The sequence below is a fragment of the Malania oleifera genome, chromosome 10, assembly GCF_029873635.1.
Source record: "Malania oleifera isolate guangnan ecotype guangnan chromosome 10, ASM2987363v1, whole genome shotgun sequence".
NCBI classification, from domain to species: domain Eukaryota; kingdom Viridiplantae; phylum Streptophyta; class Magnoliopsida; order Santalales; family Ximeniaceae; genus Malania; species Malania oleifera.
Window position 1 is genome coordinate 33696257 of NC_080426.1, and position 19920 is coordinate 33716176.

Here is a 19920-nt window from a genome sequence, read left to right on the forward strand (position 1 = left end):
TGTTTGTCCTCCATTCCCTTGTATTACCTTTCTCTTTTCAAGATTCCATGAGTGGTTAATAGGTTAGATAAATTGATGAGAGACTTCTTGTGGTTGGGGATAGGTGAGCATAGAGACCATCTTATCAGTTGGGGGACTATGAGTAGGTCAAAAAGGAAGGAGGTCTGGGTCTTGGTAACTTGGTGTCCAAAAACATTTCTCTGTGGTGGGGAAGTGGTTGCGGCGCTTCCCTTTAGAACCTCTCTCTCTTTGCCATAAGGTTATTCACTAAAAATATGGACTTCTTCAAAATGGGTGGGATGCTAAAACTGAGGTCAATATCACTCATAACTTAAGTACTTGGAAGTTCGTGCCCTAGATTCACCATTCGTTTTTCCTTCATGTTTGTTTTAATGTTGGTCATAGGGGGAGAATCCAATTCTAGGAGGATCATTGGATTAGGGAGGCTCCTTTGGCTGTCACGTATCCTCATCTGTTTTGTTTATCGTCTTTTAATGGCTCTCCTATCTCTTCTTTCTTCCGCTTGCAAAAGTGGAATTCCATAGGATTTTCATTTTGCAAGGAACCTTAATGAGAGAGATTAACAAGCTTGCCCTTTTTGATCAATGTGCTTGGAGTGACAAAAGAGTTTGGGGTTAAGATTATTTTGGGGTTTTTTTTCTTGTAATTCTTTCTTTTATCATTTGGCATGCCCCTAATGCTTCTCCTTTTGCCCCTTGCTCCCTCATTTGGGAAAACTAAAGCTCCCTTGAAGGTTAAGGCCTTTTTGTGGACGATCTTGGAAAAATTAAATACCAAAAACTTGCTCCAAGAAACATAGACCTTACAAGACTCTTTCCATGACATGCATGTACATTGCTTCAAAAGCGAAGAGACTTGCTCTCACTTGTTCTTACATTGTCACTTCTCTTAGTCCCTTTGGAACAAATTGTTTTAGAGTTCTTGGAGATAATTGGGTTTGCCCTTCCACAATGGAAGAGTTTTACTCTAACTTTTTTAAGGGTTTAAAAAGGGTAAGGAGATAAAAGCGGTGGCAATGTTCAACGAACCCCACTAAGTTGTCACAAGTGGGAAGCTTTCCTTTAATACCAAGCCACAAAGTGAAAGTGTGTTTAGGGGTACTTCCAGCTTTCCACACCACATTATACCACAGCACCCTATCTGCTTTAGCACTCTAGAAATTGCAACATTGTGCCGAGCTTTTGCATTCCAATTCCCATCCTTCTATCATCCTTTCTGCCATACCAACCTGATTACCACATTTCATCAAGATATGATCCTTGATAACTATCATTTTCTTAAAGAGTGGGGAGTCTTCATGATTAGAAGAAGAGTCCCACAAGTTAGCACCTCTCAAATACACATGGTGGATCCATCTCGGCCATAAGGAATCTTTTTTAGCTTGAACATTCCACATGGCTTTAGTAAGAAGTGTCATGTTCCAAGCTTTTAGATCAAGGACCCCTAGGCCACCTTCCTCTTTTGGTAAGCATAACTCCTTCCAAGCCACTAAAGGTTTTCTTCTACCACCCCAAAGGAATGCTCTACACATCTTAACTATGTGCTCCAGGACATTATTTGGTATGGGGAGTATCGCAAGCCAGAAACATTCACTACCCTGGATAATGGAATTAATGATCTCCAGCTTACCTGCATAAGATAATGTGTGCCCAGGCCAACTCTTAAACAGATTTTGCAATTCTGTTGATCAGAGGGGAATAATGGCTAGAATTCAATCTGGAGGCAGCTAACGGTATTCCCAGGTATCGAAGTGGAAAGTCCCCAACTCTGAACCCTGTGATCTGCAAAATTCCTTCCAGCTCCAACTCCTTTACTCCAGCATGGTATAGATTTGACTTGAGGCAATTAGCAATCAGTCCAGAGCATTTCGAGACTTCCTTTAAACACTCCATAAGGCAGCCCTACTGATTTACAATCCCCTCATGAGAAAAGGATAAGATCATCAGCAAAGGCCAAGTGGGTAATTTTGAGGGCTTCACATCTAGGATGAAACTTAAAATCTGAGTTAGTCTCCAACCTCTTTAACATCCTTGATAAGTATTCTAGCTAGATTACTAACAGCATTGGAGAGAGAGGATCACCCTGACGCAAACCCTTTCTACCTTTGAAGAACCCATGAAACCTTCCATTTAATGAATGGAATATGAGGTCGTGGTGACACATTCCATGATCCAATTTATCATTAAATCTGGAAAATTTAACTTCGCCAGCATTTGTCTCAAGAAGCTCCATGATATAGAATCATAAGCTTTTTTCAGGTCAACTTTCAAAATACATCTCGGGGATACTCTCTTTCTTGCATACTTCCTCGCTAACTCTTGTACCAAATATATATTTCAACCATACTTCTATTCTCCACAAATGCTGATTGAGCTGGACTGATAATCTCATTAAGGCCAGGCTTAATTCTCGAAGCAATAATCTTGGCTATTACTTTGTACAGAACATTACAACAGGATATGGGTCTATAATCCCCAACAGTTGATGCATGACTGGATTTTGGGATCAATGCAATCACTGTGTGGTTTAGCTGTTTCAGTAGTTCGCCAGTAGCAAAAAATTCCTTCACTGCATTAATGAAATCTTTGCTGACAATATTCCATGACTTCTTAAAGAAACCTGCAGTTTAACCATCCGGCCCTGGTGATTTATCATCTCCAATATCAAAAAGAGCCCCTCTTCACCTCTTCATCAGATATGGGAGAGATCATATTCTGCTTATGGGAGTCCTTCAGTAGGGCATCGCAAGTAATGACATCATCTTTAATATCAGACCTCACAGAATCAGTTCCCAGGAGCTTAGTATAAAATTCCAGGAATTCATCAACCACCTGTGATATGGAATTTGTCTGTTCCCCATTGCCTTTAGTTATAGTTGAAATATGGTTCCTGCATAAGTTCCTTCTCAGTAAACCATGAAAGTATGAAGAGCCTCTATCACCTTCCCTTAGGAATTTAAACTTTGCCAACTGAGAACAAAACATTCAATTTGCCTCAGCAAGCCTAAGAGCTTCCAGTTTCTTGTCCTTAAGTTCCATTTGAAGATCATTATCTGAGGGAGAGTCATGAAGTTTCTTCTGCAACTCCAACAGATCAGATTCAGCTCTCTCAGTTCTGGAAGATATATGCGAGAAGTGAGTAGCATTCATAGTCTTTAATGGCCTCTTTAATAATTTCAGTTTCTTCACAAAATTGAACTGAGCACAGCCCCATATCTGCACATTCCAACCCTCCTTAATTACTTCCTGAAATCTATGGTGGGTACTCCACATATTAAAGAACTTAAAAGGCTTCCTTCCCAAAGGTTCCTCCATAAACAGTGATACAATGCAGACAGAGTGGTCAGATATACTACCAGGGAACTGAAAGTCAGTGTGAGCATTAAACCCATTCTGATGCCATCTTTGATTGACAACCACTTGATCAAGTTTACACCACACTCTTCCATTTGTCCAGGTTAAACGACAACCTGAGGAATTCAGATCAGTGAGTCCTGCAGTTAAAAAGCATTCGCAGATGTCTTTTGTTTCATATATAGAAACTGGCAGACCATTCTCCTTTTCCTCAGAGGACATTATGCAGTTGAAGTCTCCCAAGAGAAGCCAAGGTCTTGCATAACTCCCCCCAGTCTTAAATTTCAATTTCTATTAAAATTTCTAAGCTCCAAAAATACAGAAATTTCGATGGAAATTTATATTTAAATTGGAAAAACGATGGAAACTAGTAGTAAAGCATGGAATTCTTTTATGAAACTTTAGAAATGGTTAATAGACATAATAATGTAAGTTTTATGACTAATACATTACAAATTATCTACATATATGTTGTGTTTGAGGCGCAATAGTTGCAGGGCCGCTCATTCAGCACATGTATTTAGGTGGTAGGCTTAAGAAGGTTTAGGAAATATGTGTATGGAGGAGAAATAGGTGTATGGAGGACCCCTGTGTACTTTTTTAGTGACTTCTTTTAGTACTTCTTCTTCTTCTTCTTCTTCTTCTTCTATTTATAAATTTCCATATTTTTCCTACATCAAATTGACATCAGAAAGCAAACCACGATCACCATGCAGCCATCCAAAATTGCAGAGAAATGAAGACAGTTCATCTGCAACTTCCCAGAAAATTGCATTCATGCCCCTGAACATGAAACCCTAACTTCCACCAACCAAAACTGAACACCTCCCTTACCACCAAAATCAGACACCCCCCAAAACACCCCCACCTGAAGTATCATCACCGTCTGATCACCAGAGAAGCCTCACACTCCAGCTAAAAATTTCCCAGCTGAAACCCCCCCCCCCCTTTTAAATCCCCAATTTCCTGAAGCTTCCTTGATACACCGCCAACCCCACTGAACTACACAGCCCCTGATCTGCCTCCAGCCAGAAAATTATGCCGGAGGCCCCCAGACGGTGGCTCACACACTCCACGCACCAGCCACGTGTGTGGGTAAGTGACCAGTCTTCCCCTCTTTTTCCCAGATTCGCAAGAAATTGCTTCCAGCTCCAAGAATTTGGATTTTACCCTGATATTACAGCCTAATCTTGGGCTGCATGAGCAAATTTCAGAGTTTTGAAGCCTTGCCAGCATTCAGATTGAGTTCCAGCTCTTTTTGAAGGCTATTTCTTGAGGATCTGAGAATAGGGACTTGGAGAAATTGCTGGACTACATTGGAATTCGATGGTAAACTCAATTTGTGCTCAAATTCTTTGGTGAGGTAATCAAATTCTCACATTTTCTTGACTAACATTTGTATGACTAGGGAAAATTTGTAATTGCATAATTCCAAGATTCTTATTACCCTTTTTTTTTTTTAAATTGCTGTCTTGTAAATTCCCCTAGTTAACTCATCATTGCATCCTTGCTCATACCCATACATAGCCATTCCTTGTTGCCATGTCATGTGAGACCATATCCATTCATATGCATTATGTTCTCTAGCTTCATGTGTGTCTGTTGTAGTAATTTTAGAATCATATCATTCATAGTCAAGTTTAGTCTTCCTCAGCATCATTGCACCATATTGCATTAACCATGGTTACCAACAAAAATATTGACCCCAATCCCACTAAATTTGCACCAAATGGCACCCAATCCTTGTCTATCCAACTAGACACATTTTAGGAGTCCGTGGACCAAAAAGTTTGAGCACCTCACACAACAATTAGACCAAGTCTTGAAGATGTTAGGTAAACACCCTGTTGTGGAAGGCATAGAGCCATCCATTAGGCACCTTAACAAGTCCCCATATTTAGTAGGGTCAGCCTAGGGTATCCTTCCTACTCTAGGGGTTCCTCTAGCACCTAACAATATGAAACAGGCTCCAAAACAGATCAGTAGACCAATTCAGATCCTCCAGCCTCAATTCAATCAAGAGTCTAGGTTTGAGGAAGGTAATCTTAATGAGTTTAATGATGTAAGGTACCAACCTAACCCTAGGCATGCTCCACATCCCCTAGTCAAGGTTGGGAGGACTATGGAGATGTTACAAAAAAGGTCAAGGTGGATGTGCATGCTTACGATGGGAACTAGACCCCAGCTCCATTTTAGACTAGGCATTCCTATATACGGGGTGAGGACAAAGTTGAGTTTGCCAAGATGAAACTTGTAGGACCAGCAAAGAAATATTGGTGAATTGTGCAACAAACCCTAGAATGGTTGGTTGAACCTCCTGTTACCAGGTGGGAAGCCATAAGACAACGATTGAAAGAAAAGTACATCCCTTTTTCCTCTTAGAGTTAATTGTTTAGTGAGCTTTTGAACCATAAACAAACCACTACTGTAGCTAGCTACATTGATCGATTCAAGGAGCCGATGATTAGGAGTGATATTGTTGAGGTCACACCTCACACTATGGCTAGGTCTGTGAATAGTCCTAATGAGGATGTCAGGCGAGAGGTTGAGTTATTCTCTCTAGAGTATTTAGAGACAGCTTATCAGAAAGCTCTTGCCATTGAAAAGTACCTCAAGAGCTCTCGTAGGTCTTCATCTCAAGTGAGTAAGTCACGTCATTTCAAATCCTTTCCTTAACCTAGGCTGACCATCCCTCAGTCTACCCCTAGAGAGAGTTCTACGAAGCAAATAGAGTCACATGACTCACATTGTGTTGTTTGCTATAGTGGACCTAGTATTCCTCAGGCATAATCTGCAATTTCATCGTTGCCACGCTAGAAGTCATATTGTTGGCTATCGTCCCCAACGAGCCTTAGTTCTAGAGCGTGAGACTAATGATGTGCCTGATGGTGGATCAGGTTGTAGATATTGTTGAATACTCGGGAGATAAGGATGAGTTTGTAGATGATTTTGAGAAGGATGACCGCCATGTTAGTTTGGTTAGGTGTCTTATCCACTACCATGGACAGTGAGAAGTGGAAATAGGCAACTATTTTCCATACTTTCTTTCGTTGTAGAGACAAGACATGTAATCTAGTTATTGATGGGGGTGGCAGCATGAAAGTGATCTCGAAGGCTGCTCTAGGAGGGTTGAAACTTAAAGGAGAGCCAACCCTTAACCTTTCAAGGTGAAGTGGGTAAACATAACACATCCACAAGTTACCAAGAGGTGTCTTGTACCCATCCAAATGGGAGATTATAAGGATAGGGTCTACTGTGATGTACTACCAATGGATGTGGTAGATGTCTTGTTAGGGCAACCATGGTTATTTGATCATGACGTAACCAATCATGATAGGGAAAACACTTATGTGTTTAGGCACAAAAATGAGAATATCATATTGACCCCTACCAAGCCCACTCCCAAAGATCCTAAGTTGAGGAACAAGGTAGCTCGTCAAGTCCCAGTTCAAAGAAACATTCACTTGTTTGATCATAGGGCTTTCATGAGGGTTATAACACATGTCCTGCAGCCGTTCAAAGGAAAGTTCTAAAAGCACTTGATACATCTTCATGAGTAGGGGTGAGCATTTGGTCGGTTCGGTTAATTAACCGAAAATTTTCAGTTAAAAAATCTCATTAACCGAACCAAACCGAAATCCCATATTAACTAAACTCAAAACCGACCAAACCAAATTTCAGTTAGCCGATTTAAACCGATTTAATATTTTAATATACATAAAATGTAAATAATATATATAATATATAAAAATATATATAATTATAATATATATATATATAATATATAAAATATATATAATTATTTATTATTTGGTTACCAAACCAAAAATTGAAAATCAAAATTCAACAAAAATGAAAACCAAACGTAACCAAATAAATTTTTAATCAAACCGAACCGAACCGGCCGAATTTACTCGATTAATTCGATTTTAACCAAATTAAGCTCACCCCTATTCATGAGGCCTTTGCCACCTTAAGGGAAGCAAAGTTATTTGCTAACTCAAAGTGCAGCTTTTTACAGTCTAGAATGCTCTTTTTGGTTTTGTGATCTCTGTATAGGGAATATCCACTGATTCAAAAAAGTTAGAGCCATTAGAGAGTGGCCTAAGCATCAGCTACTATAGCTTTTAGAGAGGTCAAACAAAAGATGACTGAAGCACCTGTATTTAGGCATCCAAACTTTTACTGGAGTTTTTTTTAGGTGGCTTGTGATGCCTCTAGGATAGGTATGTGGGGTCCTTAGTCAGGAGGGACATCCTATAGCATTTTTCAGTGAAAAACTCTCAGATGCTAAGTAGATATATAGCACATATGATAAAGAGTTTTATGGTGTAGTGAGATCTCTCCAACATTGGACATACTACTTGTTACCCCAAAAGTTTGTACTCTTCTCTAACAACCTTGCTTTGTGATATCTGAGCTCGCAAAAGAAGTTGAGTGCGAAGCATGTTGATTGGGCAAAGCTCCCCAACGAGTGCACTTTTGTTCTAAAGCATCGTTCCATTGTTGAAAACAAAGTGGTTGATAGCCTTAGTAAGGTAGCAGTTATTCTCCATATCTTTAGAGCCAAGGCCATTGGGTTTGATAGTCTAAAGGACGAGTACTCCACTTGTCCTAATTTTGGGATTATCTTTCGAGAGGTGAGTGAGAGCCACTGTAGAGATTTTATAGATTTCATCATCCAAGAGGGATACTTGTTTAGAGGTACTAGGTTATCCATTCTCGTACTTCCTTTAAGGGTCTTTTAGTTTGGGAACTGCAACCAGAGTGTTAACTTATCATCTAGGGAGGGATAAAACCATTTCCTTAGTTAAGCATAGGTTTTATTGGCCTTCCTTAAAGAGGGATGTTGCTAAGATAGTGTCTCAGTGTCGCACCTATCAATTAGCCAAATCAAGAGACATAACACTAGCTTTTATACCCCCTACCATTGCCACACATGCGTTGGAGAGATCTAACTATGCATTCTGCTCTTGGACTCCCCAAAACAACATGAGGACATGATTCCATATTTGTTGTTATTTCCAGATTCTACATGATGGCTCATTTCATTCTATGTAATAATACTTCTAATGCGTCTCATGTGGCTAAAATATTCTTTGGAGATGTCAAATTGCATAGGTTGCCAACCTCCAAAGTGTCTGATACCGATATCAAGTTCACCAGCTACTTTAGGAAGACACTTTGGAAAATGCGTGTGACTCACATGCCACCACCAAATTGATGGTCAAACTGAGGTTGTGAATCTTAGTCTTGGTGACCTACTTAGGTGTGCTGTGGCCCTTGCGGGAGGAAAACAGGGAATTGGGACTTGGTGCTACCAACTGTTGAGTTTTCTTATAATAGTTATGTGAATAGGTTTAAGGGGAAGAGTCCTTTTGAGTGTGTATTCCACTAGAAACCCCATGCACCCATTGATCATGTTCCTTTGCCACTAGATGCCCACATTTCTAAGCCTGCTAATTCTTTTGTCCATCATATTCATGAATTGCATGCAGTTGGCTGAAAACTTGCTATGAGTAATATGGATTATAAGCTTACTGCAGATGTGCATCGTAGAGCTAGAGAGTTTAATGCAGATGATAGTGTCAAGTATGATGGAAAGCAAAAATTTACAACTTGTGGAATTTTAAACCATGTCATTAAATCCCTCTTTTGACATTAACATCCAGCTGAACTCGCTGCCCAACAGGAATAAACCTAACTGCCCCTGCTTCACAGCTGATTCCCTCAAAAATTTCCATGAAATTCCATTACCATCGAATTCGAAATGACAGTTGATTCCCATCAAAATTTCAACGAATATCCGAACTTTATCAAAATCTTAAAATTTTAGCAAAACTTGCCAAGATTTTAATGATAGAATGAAATTTCCTTAGAATTCAAATGTAAGATTTAAACGCCAAGTGAAACTTCAATGTAAATTCATCTTCTTCTCTTTTTTTTGTTGAACAAAAGATTATTATGAGGGTTTCTGAAATTAATGAAAAAATTAAACTTACCACAACATTTTATTTTATCATTCATGTCTAAATTATCTTTATTTGTATAATCATTGAACAAAAGATTATTACAAGGGTTTTTGAATTTATATGAAAAAATTAAACTTGCCACAACATTCTATTTAATCATTCATGTCTAAATTATCTTTAATTGTATAATCAATCATATTGATTCATGAATTTCATTTGTATTAGCTGAATATGTTAAAATACACATTATATAACGAATATGTTTAAAACACATAATATATTACAACTATTGCACCACATACACAACATAGATGCATTTAATTTGTAATATATTAGTCCTAAAACTTACATTATTATGTCTATTAACCATTTCTAAAGTTTCACAAATGAATTCCATGTTATACTACTAATTTCCATTGTTTTTTTCAAATTGAAATTGAAACTGACATCGAAAATTCCATATTTTTGGAGCTTCAAAATTTAAGACCTTGCTCATCACTACCTTGTACACCCACAACATCAAACATAACCTAAAAATCACCACAAAGGAAGCAGAATCATCATCTTAATTCCCAGAGTTTCCTGAGCAATTCCTGACTTTACCAAAACCTCCCTACCAAACCCACAGATCCATTAGCATTCAAAGAAGATGTAGCCAACTCCTCCGATTGCAGATCAACCCTTTAGGAAGATTAGAATTGCCCTTCATCAGCAAAGCTCGAAATGCCACCCTACTAGGTAGACTACATCTTTCAATTGTCTACAGATTTTGATTCAGCACAATACTCATATTTTGGAGCTGATTATAATGAGATATAATGAACCATATGTACTTCGGCTGCATGCCCCGGGCTAACAGAAGCATGCCTATTGTCCATGGTAGAAACTTCCTGAATATCCAAACTGGCCCATATGCGAATTAATATTTAAAATGCCCTATCCAATCCATTCCAAGCCCATAACATTTCCAGTGTTAACATACCAGTTAATACAACCAATCCTCTGCCTCTCTCTCTACCACATTGACAACACTTACGAGACAATCCCATACATGTAATACCTTTCTAAATGCTGATCTCAGCCAAAGAACTCTATACATAACTGAAAACAAGCATCCCCACTGTTTAATGGGGACAAGATCAAAGTCATGGTGAAACAGGAGGGGCATCCTTGTCGAACAGGGCACCTGTCATAAAAGCAGAAAACAGTGCCACAGCACTAATATGGCAAGAATGTCCCCATAGCTAACTCCAATTCTGTGTAACCCAATCATATTTCTCACGCATTTGAAAAGTAAGAAATCAGGCAGCAATTCATCATAACCATCTCACTTATTAAAATACTGTTACGCTGTAAATTGAAGTACTAGGCGGGAAAAAACACTCTCCACCATATTACTCTAGAAACACTCTCCACCCTAACATTAATAATAGCTTCAACCTCATACAATTCTAAACGGTGACATTATCCACAACAGTATTTTCACCAGGAAAACAAAACATAGATGTGTTTTATTATACTTTCCAGCTTAATATAAACCACTTCTGCCATAATATTCTACAAACATGAGTCACACAGCTTTTTATTGTCCGTGCAATAAAAACTCTCCAATGCCAGCATCCACACCTCATGCAAATCTGTAAGGTGAATCTATCATCTAAAGCAATATCCCTTTAGGGTAACAAAATATAAACATGTTATGGTGCTATAAGGCTATACCATTCTTTCTAACTTACCAGCTCAATAGTAATCTAGAAGGGCCAAGGTATACCTCCTTTCTACCTTTGATAACACAGCAATTCAATATTCCATGAAGTTCAAAAACAAAACTAAAATCCTATAGCACACATCTTTATGGGAAGATGACATTCTTCGCTTAGGGATAGGATTCATTATATGGGCTTGCGTCAGTATGTTGCAGCTGGTTAATTTAAAGGTGTGTATTTTTCAAGTCTGAAGTGAGATTGGCAAGTAATTTCTTTTTTACAGTAGTTTTCCCTCCAAAAATTTTCATTCCCTCATAGGAGGATTTCTTATATATTTTTTGTACATTTTTCTTCTTTAATGAAATATCTTCTTTTTGAATCAAAAAGACATATATCACATATATCATCTCTTCTACTTGTACCTGATTATACAATAAATAAATTGGCACATCAAGAATATTAGTACCAGTAAAAAACACATGCAATTTAATTGGAAACTGACCATGTAAATAAGGCTCAAGTATTCTTTGTACCTCAACACGGAAATAATCGCTATAAGGTGCATCACTGATTTCTTGTGAAGTCTCAATAACCAAATGACTGGGAAAAAGTAAATTTTAAAAATGTCAAAAAACCTAACAATTGTCTACCCAATAAATAAGACAAAGCAAATAAACAATAGGAAACTTTCTTAGTAGGGTGGTAGAAAACCAAAGAATGCAAAAACTAGCAATATTAGAAATCATTAAATAAGACTTTTTTAATCCTTTAATAGTGCATTAACTTGGAAATATGCATAAAGGACAAAAGAACCACTTGATATAAAATGTCGACTAATACTCTAATAGTCCAAGCTTATGTATGTCACAGAAATATAAGTGCTGAATTATTGTGTAAAACAGAAGATCTAATCACCACAACAGGTCTTTCCCTCAATTTATAATATATAAATATATGTCATACTAACTCATGCTTACTAACATAACACTAGCTCACACTAACAATGCTAATAACCAAACTAACCATTAACAATCCCCCTCAAGCTGGAGCTTAGATAACATATGCTCCTAGCTTGTAACAAATGAATTTAACACAGGCATTCCCCAAGATTTTAGTGAATAAATCAGCAAGCTGCAAATCAGACTTCACAAGAGTGGTTGTAATAAGCTTCTGTACAAGTTTCTACTGAACAATGTGGCAATAAACTTCAATGTGTTTTATCTGCTCATGGAAAATCGAATTGGTATGGCAACTTGATTATCACACATTAACTCCATAGACCAAGAATGTGGAAAACCTATTTCTTCCAATATGTTCTTCAACCAAGCCATTTACATGTAGTGTGAGCTATGGCCCTATTCTCTAACTCAGCACTTGACTTGGCCACCACAATTTGTATTTTACTCTTTTTCTTACTCTTCTAGGAAACCAAATTACCACCAACAAAGGTACAGTGCTTGATTGTGGGCCTTAAGGTGACTCATGCACCCCACCCTATATGCATTATATATCCTTGAATATAAGTGTGACATGGATCCTAATATAAGAGACTTCTCCCCAGTGCACCTTTGAGATATCTCAAAATGCAAATTACTACATCCCACCAACTTGTTTTGGCGAATCAAGAATCTGACCCACAACACTTGTTGTGATAGATATATTTGGTCGAGTGAGTGTGAGCTAATTCAAATTTCCAAGAAGCCTCCCGTACCATCCTCTAGCACTAACTTACTTTTAGGATCTATTCGTGTATCAACAAGTATGGATTCCAATAGCCCAATCTCATCTAAAAGATCAAGAACATACCTCCTCTATGAAAATACCCAACGACAACCAATCATACATTTATCAAGAAGAAGAGATTCCAATTCCCAAGTATCATTTTCCTATAATACATGCATCTCTTCAACCATTGCATCCCCCTATCCAAAGTAAGCTAAGCTTCAGAAACATATTTAGGAAGAGCAAAAGAAGATAAAGTACTAAGAATGAAAAAAAAAGTCATAGAAAACAAAGTCAGAGATACGATGTTGTGTACAAGTGCATTTACCTTTCTGAGCAACAATGGGAGGATAAACATCATGGAAATAGGATTAGAGACAAGGAAGCCAAAGGCATAGCAATAGAAGCTGGGAGGGGCTCTCCTCCCTCGAGCCACCATCATGAATACACCAGCAAATTAGGATGGCCAAGGCAACAAGAAAGATTCAAACTATAAGGAGACATATGTGGATGATTAGGCAAAGATAATAAACTAGAATTTGGAAGATTAGGCAGAGAAGAGACACACTGAAGTCAAAAGAACTCAAGGACTAAGAATAGTATGGTATTGACTCAAAGAAGGTAACATGAGCAAGAAAACAAGTGGTGCAAAGTCTATAACAATGATTTCCCTTTTGAGTGCATTTTATAACACGGGGATCCACCTTATCCACCCCAAGGGTTAATTGATGAATAAAGGACATACACTTGAATAGACAAGGAGGTAAAGAGAACAAGAAACATTCGGGAAGAGAACGGAGTAGGGAGTTTTACCACCTAAGAACAAAAGATGGCATTCTACTGACAAAATAGTAGATAGTAATGAACAAAGCATCACTTTGAAACACTTTCCAAACATGCATCTGGTCAAGAGAGGTAAAAGTGACTTCAAGGATATATATATTTTCCTCTCAACCCCATTTTGCTATGGAGTGTGGGCACAAATGAACAATACCAAACTGAGTCATCTAAGTAGTGAGTTAGGTACTGAAGTACTCTTTAGCATTATTACTCCAAAGTATCCAAACAAGCAAACCAAATTGAGTCCCTACTTCAAAACAAAAGGCAAAAAAGATATGAAATAACTCAAAACGGCCTTTTATTAAATAAAGTCAAGTCATCCTTAAATAATTATCAACAAAAGTTATATCGGAAACCAACTTGGACACAACCCAACTAGGACCCCAAGCATCATTATGGACTAACACAAAAGGGCTTGCTGCCTGTTTATTGACTCGAGAAGCAAATGAAACATGATGATGCTTTCCAAATTAACAAGACTCACGCTCAAGACCAGACACAAAACTCAAAGTAGGAACTAATTGTTTTGACTTTTCCAATGAAGAATCACCAAGGCGACAGTGGATTTGGAGTGATGTAGATGCATCATGCGATAGAAGAAGAGAGTGACTAAAGGTGGTAAATTCCACCAACATCTCCCCCTCCAATCATCTTCCTTGTCTTCAAATCCTAAATGACCAAAGAATCAAGAAATAATGTAACTGAACAATTCGTTGATTTGGTAATCTTGCTAACTGTCATATGATTGAAAGGGAACTCGGGAATATAGAAAACAAAATAAAGAGAAATAGAGGTAGTGGATTTTTACTGTCCTTATTCCCTTATCTACAGTAATGGAATTGTCAGCAAGGGCGACAGGAGGTAGGCTTTCAAATATTGGAGAGTAGAAAAGAAATTACGTACACCTGTTATATGATCGATGGAGGCTGAATCTATAACCCATGTACAAGGCTGAGAAATACTAGAGGACAGGCAAGTTGTAGGGTTACCTGTCTAAGCATGAGATGCAATGGGGAGGGAAGCTCACTTGGATACTTGATACTATCAGAATTTGGAATACTTTTCCTCTAACATAGGTACTTGCTACCACTCGAGCCTAAAAGTGTGAAATATGTGGTGGCTGCATTGGCGATGCAAGGTGATTTACAATGAAGATCCCAACACTTCTTAATCGTATTAACCTCCTCATTTACAATGAGTGCTCTTGGAAGAGATCTCTACCTTGCCATTTGTTCCACCGCAACCATTTGAACCACCCTGAGAACTTTTGTGACTACTTGGTTGAAACTAAAATCACTCTGTATAACAAATGCAGTTCTCTCAAAACTGAGAATTGAAACACTAGATGCAAGGGCTGGGGAATGTGTGTTGGAGGAAGCATGAAGAACATGAGAATAAACATCAGCGAAGGATGGCAACTATGCACTATCACAAATCTAGGATTGAACTGCCTCAAAGCATGGTTTCCAAACTCGCTAGAATCCAACAAAGTGTCATCTGCTCCCTCTGCCTCTGCATCTCACAAACATCAGCAGTTATGGGTTGCACGACGATAAGTTCCTCATAGATACACTTCATCTCTGCAAAGTACTCTAGGACACCCCTATCACCCTGTTGTAATGAAAAGTACTCCAAGGATAGAACATGTATACGCGTAACGTTCCTAGAATGAATATAGAAGCTTGACATAATCCAAAATCTCCTTGCATACATCCAAATGCATGCACATCCATGCAATCTGGGGTTCCATCGGGTTCCACATGAGGGAGATAAACAATGCATCTTCCTGAAACCACACTTTTTTCCTATCATCAAAGGGCCAGGATTAGAACAATTGTTAAAATTTACCTAAGCCTGTCAATTAGATCTTAATAGCCTTAGGCTGTTAAACATAAATTCTTTCCATCCAATTGTTCAGCAATTATCTGTGGCAGTGATGAATGGAACATGCTTTTGGGATTCATGGACTCCATCCCAACACTCACAAACGAGGCAAATGACAAACAAGGTGAACAGTCGTAACAACTAGAACAACCAAAAATAAGTGAACCACTAAAACAACCATGACTGGGTCACTAACAACCTGACACAACACTGCCACGTCCCCAAAAAATTAACATACAAGCACTGCCGCTGCCTAAAAGGACCAAAAGATGACGTTAATAGTACAGAACAACTCATGAATCGCCATGAGCAGAAAATCAAACAAGGTTGGATCTTTGAACAAAATACATGACCAAAAACTTGATATTATGGTCTATGAAAGGATTTAAGTCATTATGGATCAAATGGATCGAAATGAAGATAGACCTGCCAGCAGTTGGCCAGTGCATGGGGTTGCATGGGGCCTCCTTGGGCGATGAAATTTTACACACTTACAGATCAAAGGGTTCCGCGACTGGGCGGCTGGGTATGTTGTTGGTTTTGCAGAATATGGAAGGTTTTTAAGATTTTGAAAAGGGCAGCATTGTCCATGAAGATTTTGGCAACCTGTGTTTTTTCGGTGACCTCTAGACTTGTTACTGATCTCTAAAGGAACAGATGATCCTCCTATAATCACAGATCAGCATAGGAACAATCATGTTTAGGGTTTGGTTTGTTGGTAGTGTTTAAGTCAGATCTTGCTCTGATACCATGTTGAAGTATTGATAAAACAGAAGCCCTAATAACCAAAATACGTCTCTCCCTTTATTTATTATATAGGTCAAATACATACCAATGACAATAATACTTTTACTAAGTCACACTTACTAACATAACACTAGCACACACTAACAATACTAAACCGCCAAAATAACCATTAACAATAAGAGTCCAAGCTTTTAATCAAAATTAACAGATGATAAAGAAACCACACATTATTCATCCATATCAACCAAAGCAAGATGCAAAACGAAATGGATATTGTCCTAAATCAAACATATACAAAGCATTACAGCTTCTCAACTTTCAAACTTTATACATCATGACCTACCACCACTTATTAGTTACTAGTTTAGCTCCAACAGACACAGAGGCTGGGTGCTACATACTTAGAAATTGATAACATCTACAAATGAATTAGTACAAATTATATTTCAAATGAATTTCAAGAAATAGTCAAAAAAAATTCACCAAATTCTAACATTTACAAATTTCAAGACTTTTTTATTTATTTCATCATATTCTATGCAAGACAACATTGCATTCCCTTCTTTACAATCAAGGGGCATTTAGCTTGGGTTATCATCAAGGAATCCTGAGAATAGTGCTTCAGAAATGTTGGATGCCCATGTTTCAGACCCAATGAATCCAGCATGGCAGGAATTTTGATTCACTAGAAATGCAAGAGTTTGAAAACTCACCTCTCCCATAGGTAATTTGGATTTTCATGAGAATCCAACCTAGTGGAACAAAAATATTCCTACCATTCATCAAAGTAAGACAAAGCAGCACCTTTGTGTTCATTATTATTATTTTTTATAGAAAAAGATAAATTTTATTGAAGAGGAGAAAACGAAACAAGCATTAAAAAACCTCCTTAGAAGAAATGAAATCCAAAAAAAAAAAACACAAAGATAACATCAAAACAGAACTGCCAATCAATCATGCTGAAGATTAGAAAAAAGACAACCCTTCAAAACAACCAGCTGTGAAAGTGCACAAAGATGCCAAACACTGAATCCTATCCCAGAGCATAGAGCTACTAAACATACTCTTAGCTAAGAAAATATGAGCATTTATCTCCAAACAAATACGCAACAAGACCAAAAACCTGCACCTCCACAAAGCGGAACCATCTCTACTCCTTCCAAAACCTTTAAATGAGATAGTTAACAAATCCTCCACGGACTCCTGACAAACTCTACTCTCTCCAAATACTCTAAATAATTTGATCCAAATCCTTCAAGACAACGAACAATAAAGGAACAGGTGCAAAGTAGATTCTGAACTTGCAAAACACAAAGAACAAACATCCAGAGATAAAGCTTTAAAAGGCCTCCTGCTCTGCAACAGCCTTAAAAGGCCTCCAAGAATGCTGGCCAATGGTGGTCCAGGAGTTTTCAGGGGAACTAGGGTTTGCAAGGGAAAGGAACATTCACAAAGGAATCAGAGGGTTGAGTGGGCCTCGAATGGGCTGGGCTAAGTATCCTTAACATCACAATCAAAATGAACCAATTACTGAGAAATAAGTCAGGGGATTTAAAAGAGATTCAGTCCAATTACATTTTGTGGGCTCTTAAGGGAGCTTTAAAAGGTTTTTGAGATCTCTACTACACAAGAGATATCGCCGTCCCAGAATGAAGCCCAGTGTACAAGTAAAGAAAATCCTCCCCTGCGGGAGGGGTTTGAGTGAGTAAAAAGCGTATACCATCTTCTGGTGGGCAGAGAACAAAGGAAAGGAACTTTTGAAAGATGACAGATCCTCCAGATGGGTTTCTAGGGAGGACAAAGGTCCCAATGTTCAGACAGAGGAAAATATGAATGCAGGTCATACTGGGAATCGAGGTAGTGTGTGTTCAAGTGATAACAAGGTGGGGATGGATGAAGAGACAAGATCTAAAATCATAAAAAATTCAGTAATACCTTAGGTTTAATAGCGAAGGGGCGGAAGAGAACGGAGAGAAGGGATTCCTAAGCCGAGAAATATTACATTACAGATGTGAGGAAAGTAAAGTTTTAGAAAAAGACACTGATGCCAATTTTTACATCGAGGAACCTTTGACAGCGTCAAAAATTGATAAATCAAAAAGCATTAGGTGGGTAATTCTATTGAATAGAAGAAATAGGAGGATGTTTCAGACAAGGAGGGTGAGCTGGATAGCGACTTTGACTATGATGGGATATAGACAAGGTTCGTGAACAACTAGGATCTGAATCATCCTTCTGATGGTTCAGGTGAACTTTCCTTCAAGCCTCCATCTTCATTGGAGTTTCAGAGGGAGGTTCTAGTTCAGAGATGGATGGAATAGGTGAGGATGAGCAGACTAAGACTGATCCTGGCTCTCATTTCCAACATTTGCAGGATCAAATGGGTTTCTGGCAAGCTAATTCAGATGGAAAGGAAGTCCATTTGGACAATGGTAAAAGTGAGGCTAAAAAGGACAAAAGGGAAATGGCAATTTGCAGTACTTTATTAACTATGATGGAAAGGCCTAGGGATGTAAATGGATTCGAGTTGGTGGATATCCCACCCACGATCCGCCCCTATAGGCACAGATTTGGTAGTTTATAAATGGATTTGAGGCAGTAGTTGGGATCAATTTCGTGACTCAAGCCAGCTTCAAGGCAATAAGTGCGAAATGTATTTTCCTGCCCAGAATCTGCCCCACCCCGAATACCCCCCCCCCCCCCCTAACCAAAAGCTGCCCTGAATCTGTCACAAGTATAAAATAAATAAACAAGTATATATGCGTGTATGTGTGCGTGTGTGTGTAAATATAGTATTTTCAACAAATTATTTATAGCTTCTAACTAAATCATTTTTATTTTATTTTATTTTATTCTACTAAAAAGGTTATGTTAGTATAATTATATTAAAAGTATGGTAAGTCACGTAATTTTAATACCATAAAGACATGAACTTTTTTTTCAGAGCTTTTTATTTTATTTTATTTTTTTCAATTGACAGGGTGGATTTAGCTTCCAGCAGGAGGCAAATCCTCTAATAAGGCGGGGATGGGGATAAAAATAATGCCCCAAGGTGGGATTCGGGGCAGCAAATGGGGCAGGTAATTCTTGCCAGGGGGGATTTGGGTTCTGCCCCTCCTGCTCCAAATCCGCCCCATTTACATTGCTAGGAAGGCCTAAAAGAGGGCATTCTTCGGTAGTGCTTGTTAGGTATTTGGGTTGGTGGGCAGTTATGCTTTGTGGTTGTCCTCACTTTCTTTATTTTCAGTTTTCTTTTTTGAGGACTCCTTGTCCACTTTTGCTTGTATACTCTTTCTCTCTCAATATATCTTCCCTTTTTATCAAAATAACTAGCCACACATACAACTTAATGGAGAACATCATATATATTTAATGTACATCATGGAGAAAGGGGATCATAAACTTTCACCCTAAGTACAAGATATTAGATTGATCACAAGATGACTAATTGCAGAGAAGCAGACATACAACAAGGATGATGACCACAATAGCAGCAGCAAAATGTTGGCAATTTAGGTTTAGGACCCAACAAACCCTTGACCCTATGCTGCTAAGTTCCTGCCCTACATCCCAATCCCATGTTGCTACTATCAACATGTCAGTAGCTGAGTGTGGCAATTATAACCCACACCCATCACCCCACCCACACCCATTACAAGTAAATGGGTTAGGATA

At 38.3% G+C, this 19920-nt stretch overlaps 1 protein-coding gene across 4 annotated transcripts in view; it reads right to left on the reverse strand.

Annotated features, from left to right (window-relative positions):
- The window catches only part of LOC131166983 (protein VASCULAR ASSOCIATED DEATH 1, chloroplastic), a 58826-nt gene that overhangs the window by 18030 nt on the left and 20876 nt on the right, over window positions 1–19920 (reverse strand). For all 4 annotated transcript variants that reach the window (XM_058125691.1, XM_058125693.1, XM_058125690.1 and 1 more), the window contains one exon: window positions 11586–11652. In XM_058125691.1, coding sequence (XP_057981674.1) covers window positions 11586–11652 — 67 coding nt within the window. The remainder of the gene's footprint in view (window positions 1–11585; window positions 11653–19920) is intronic.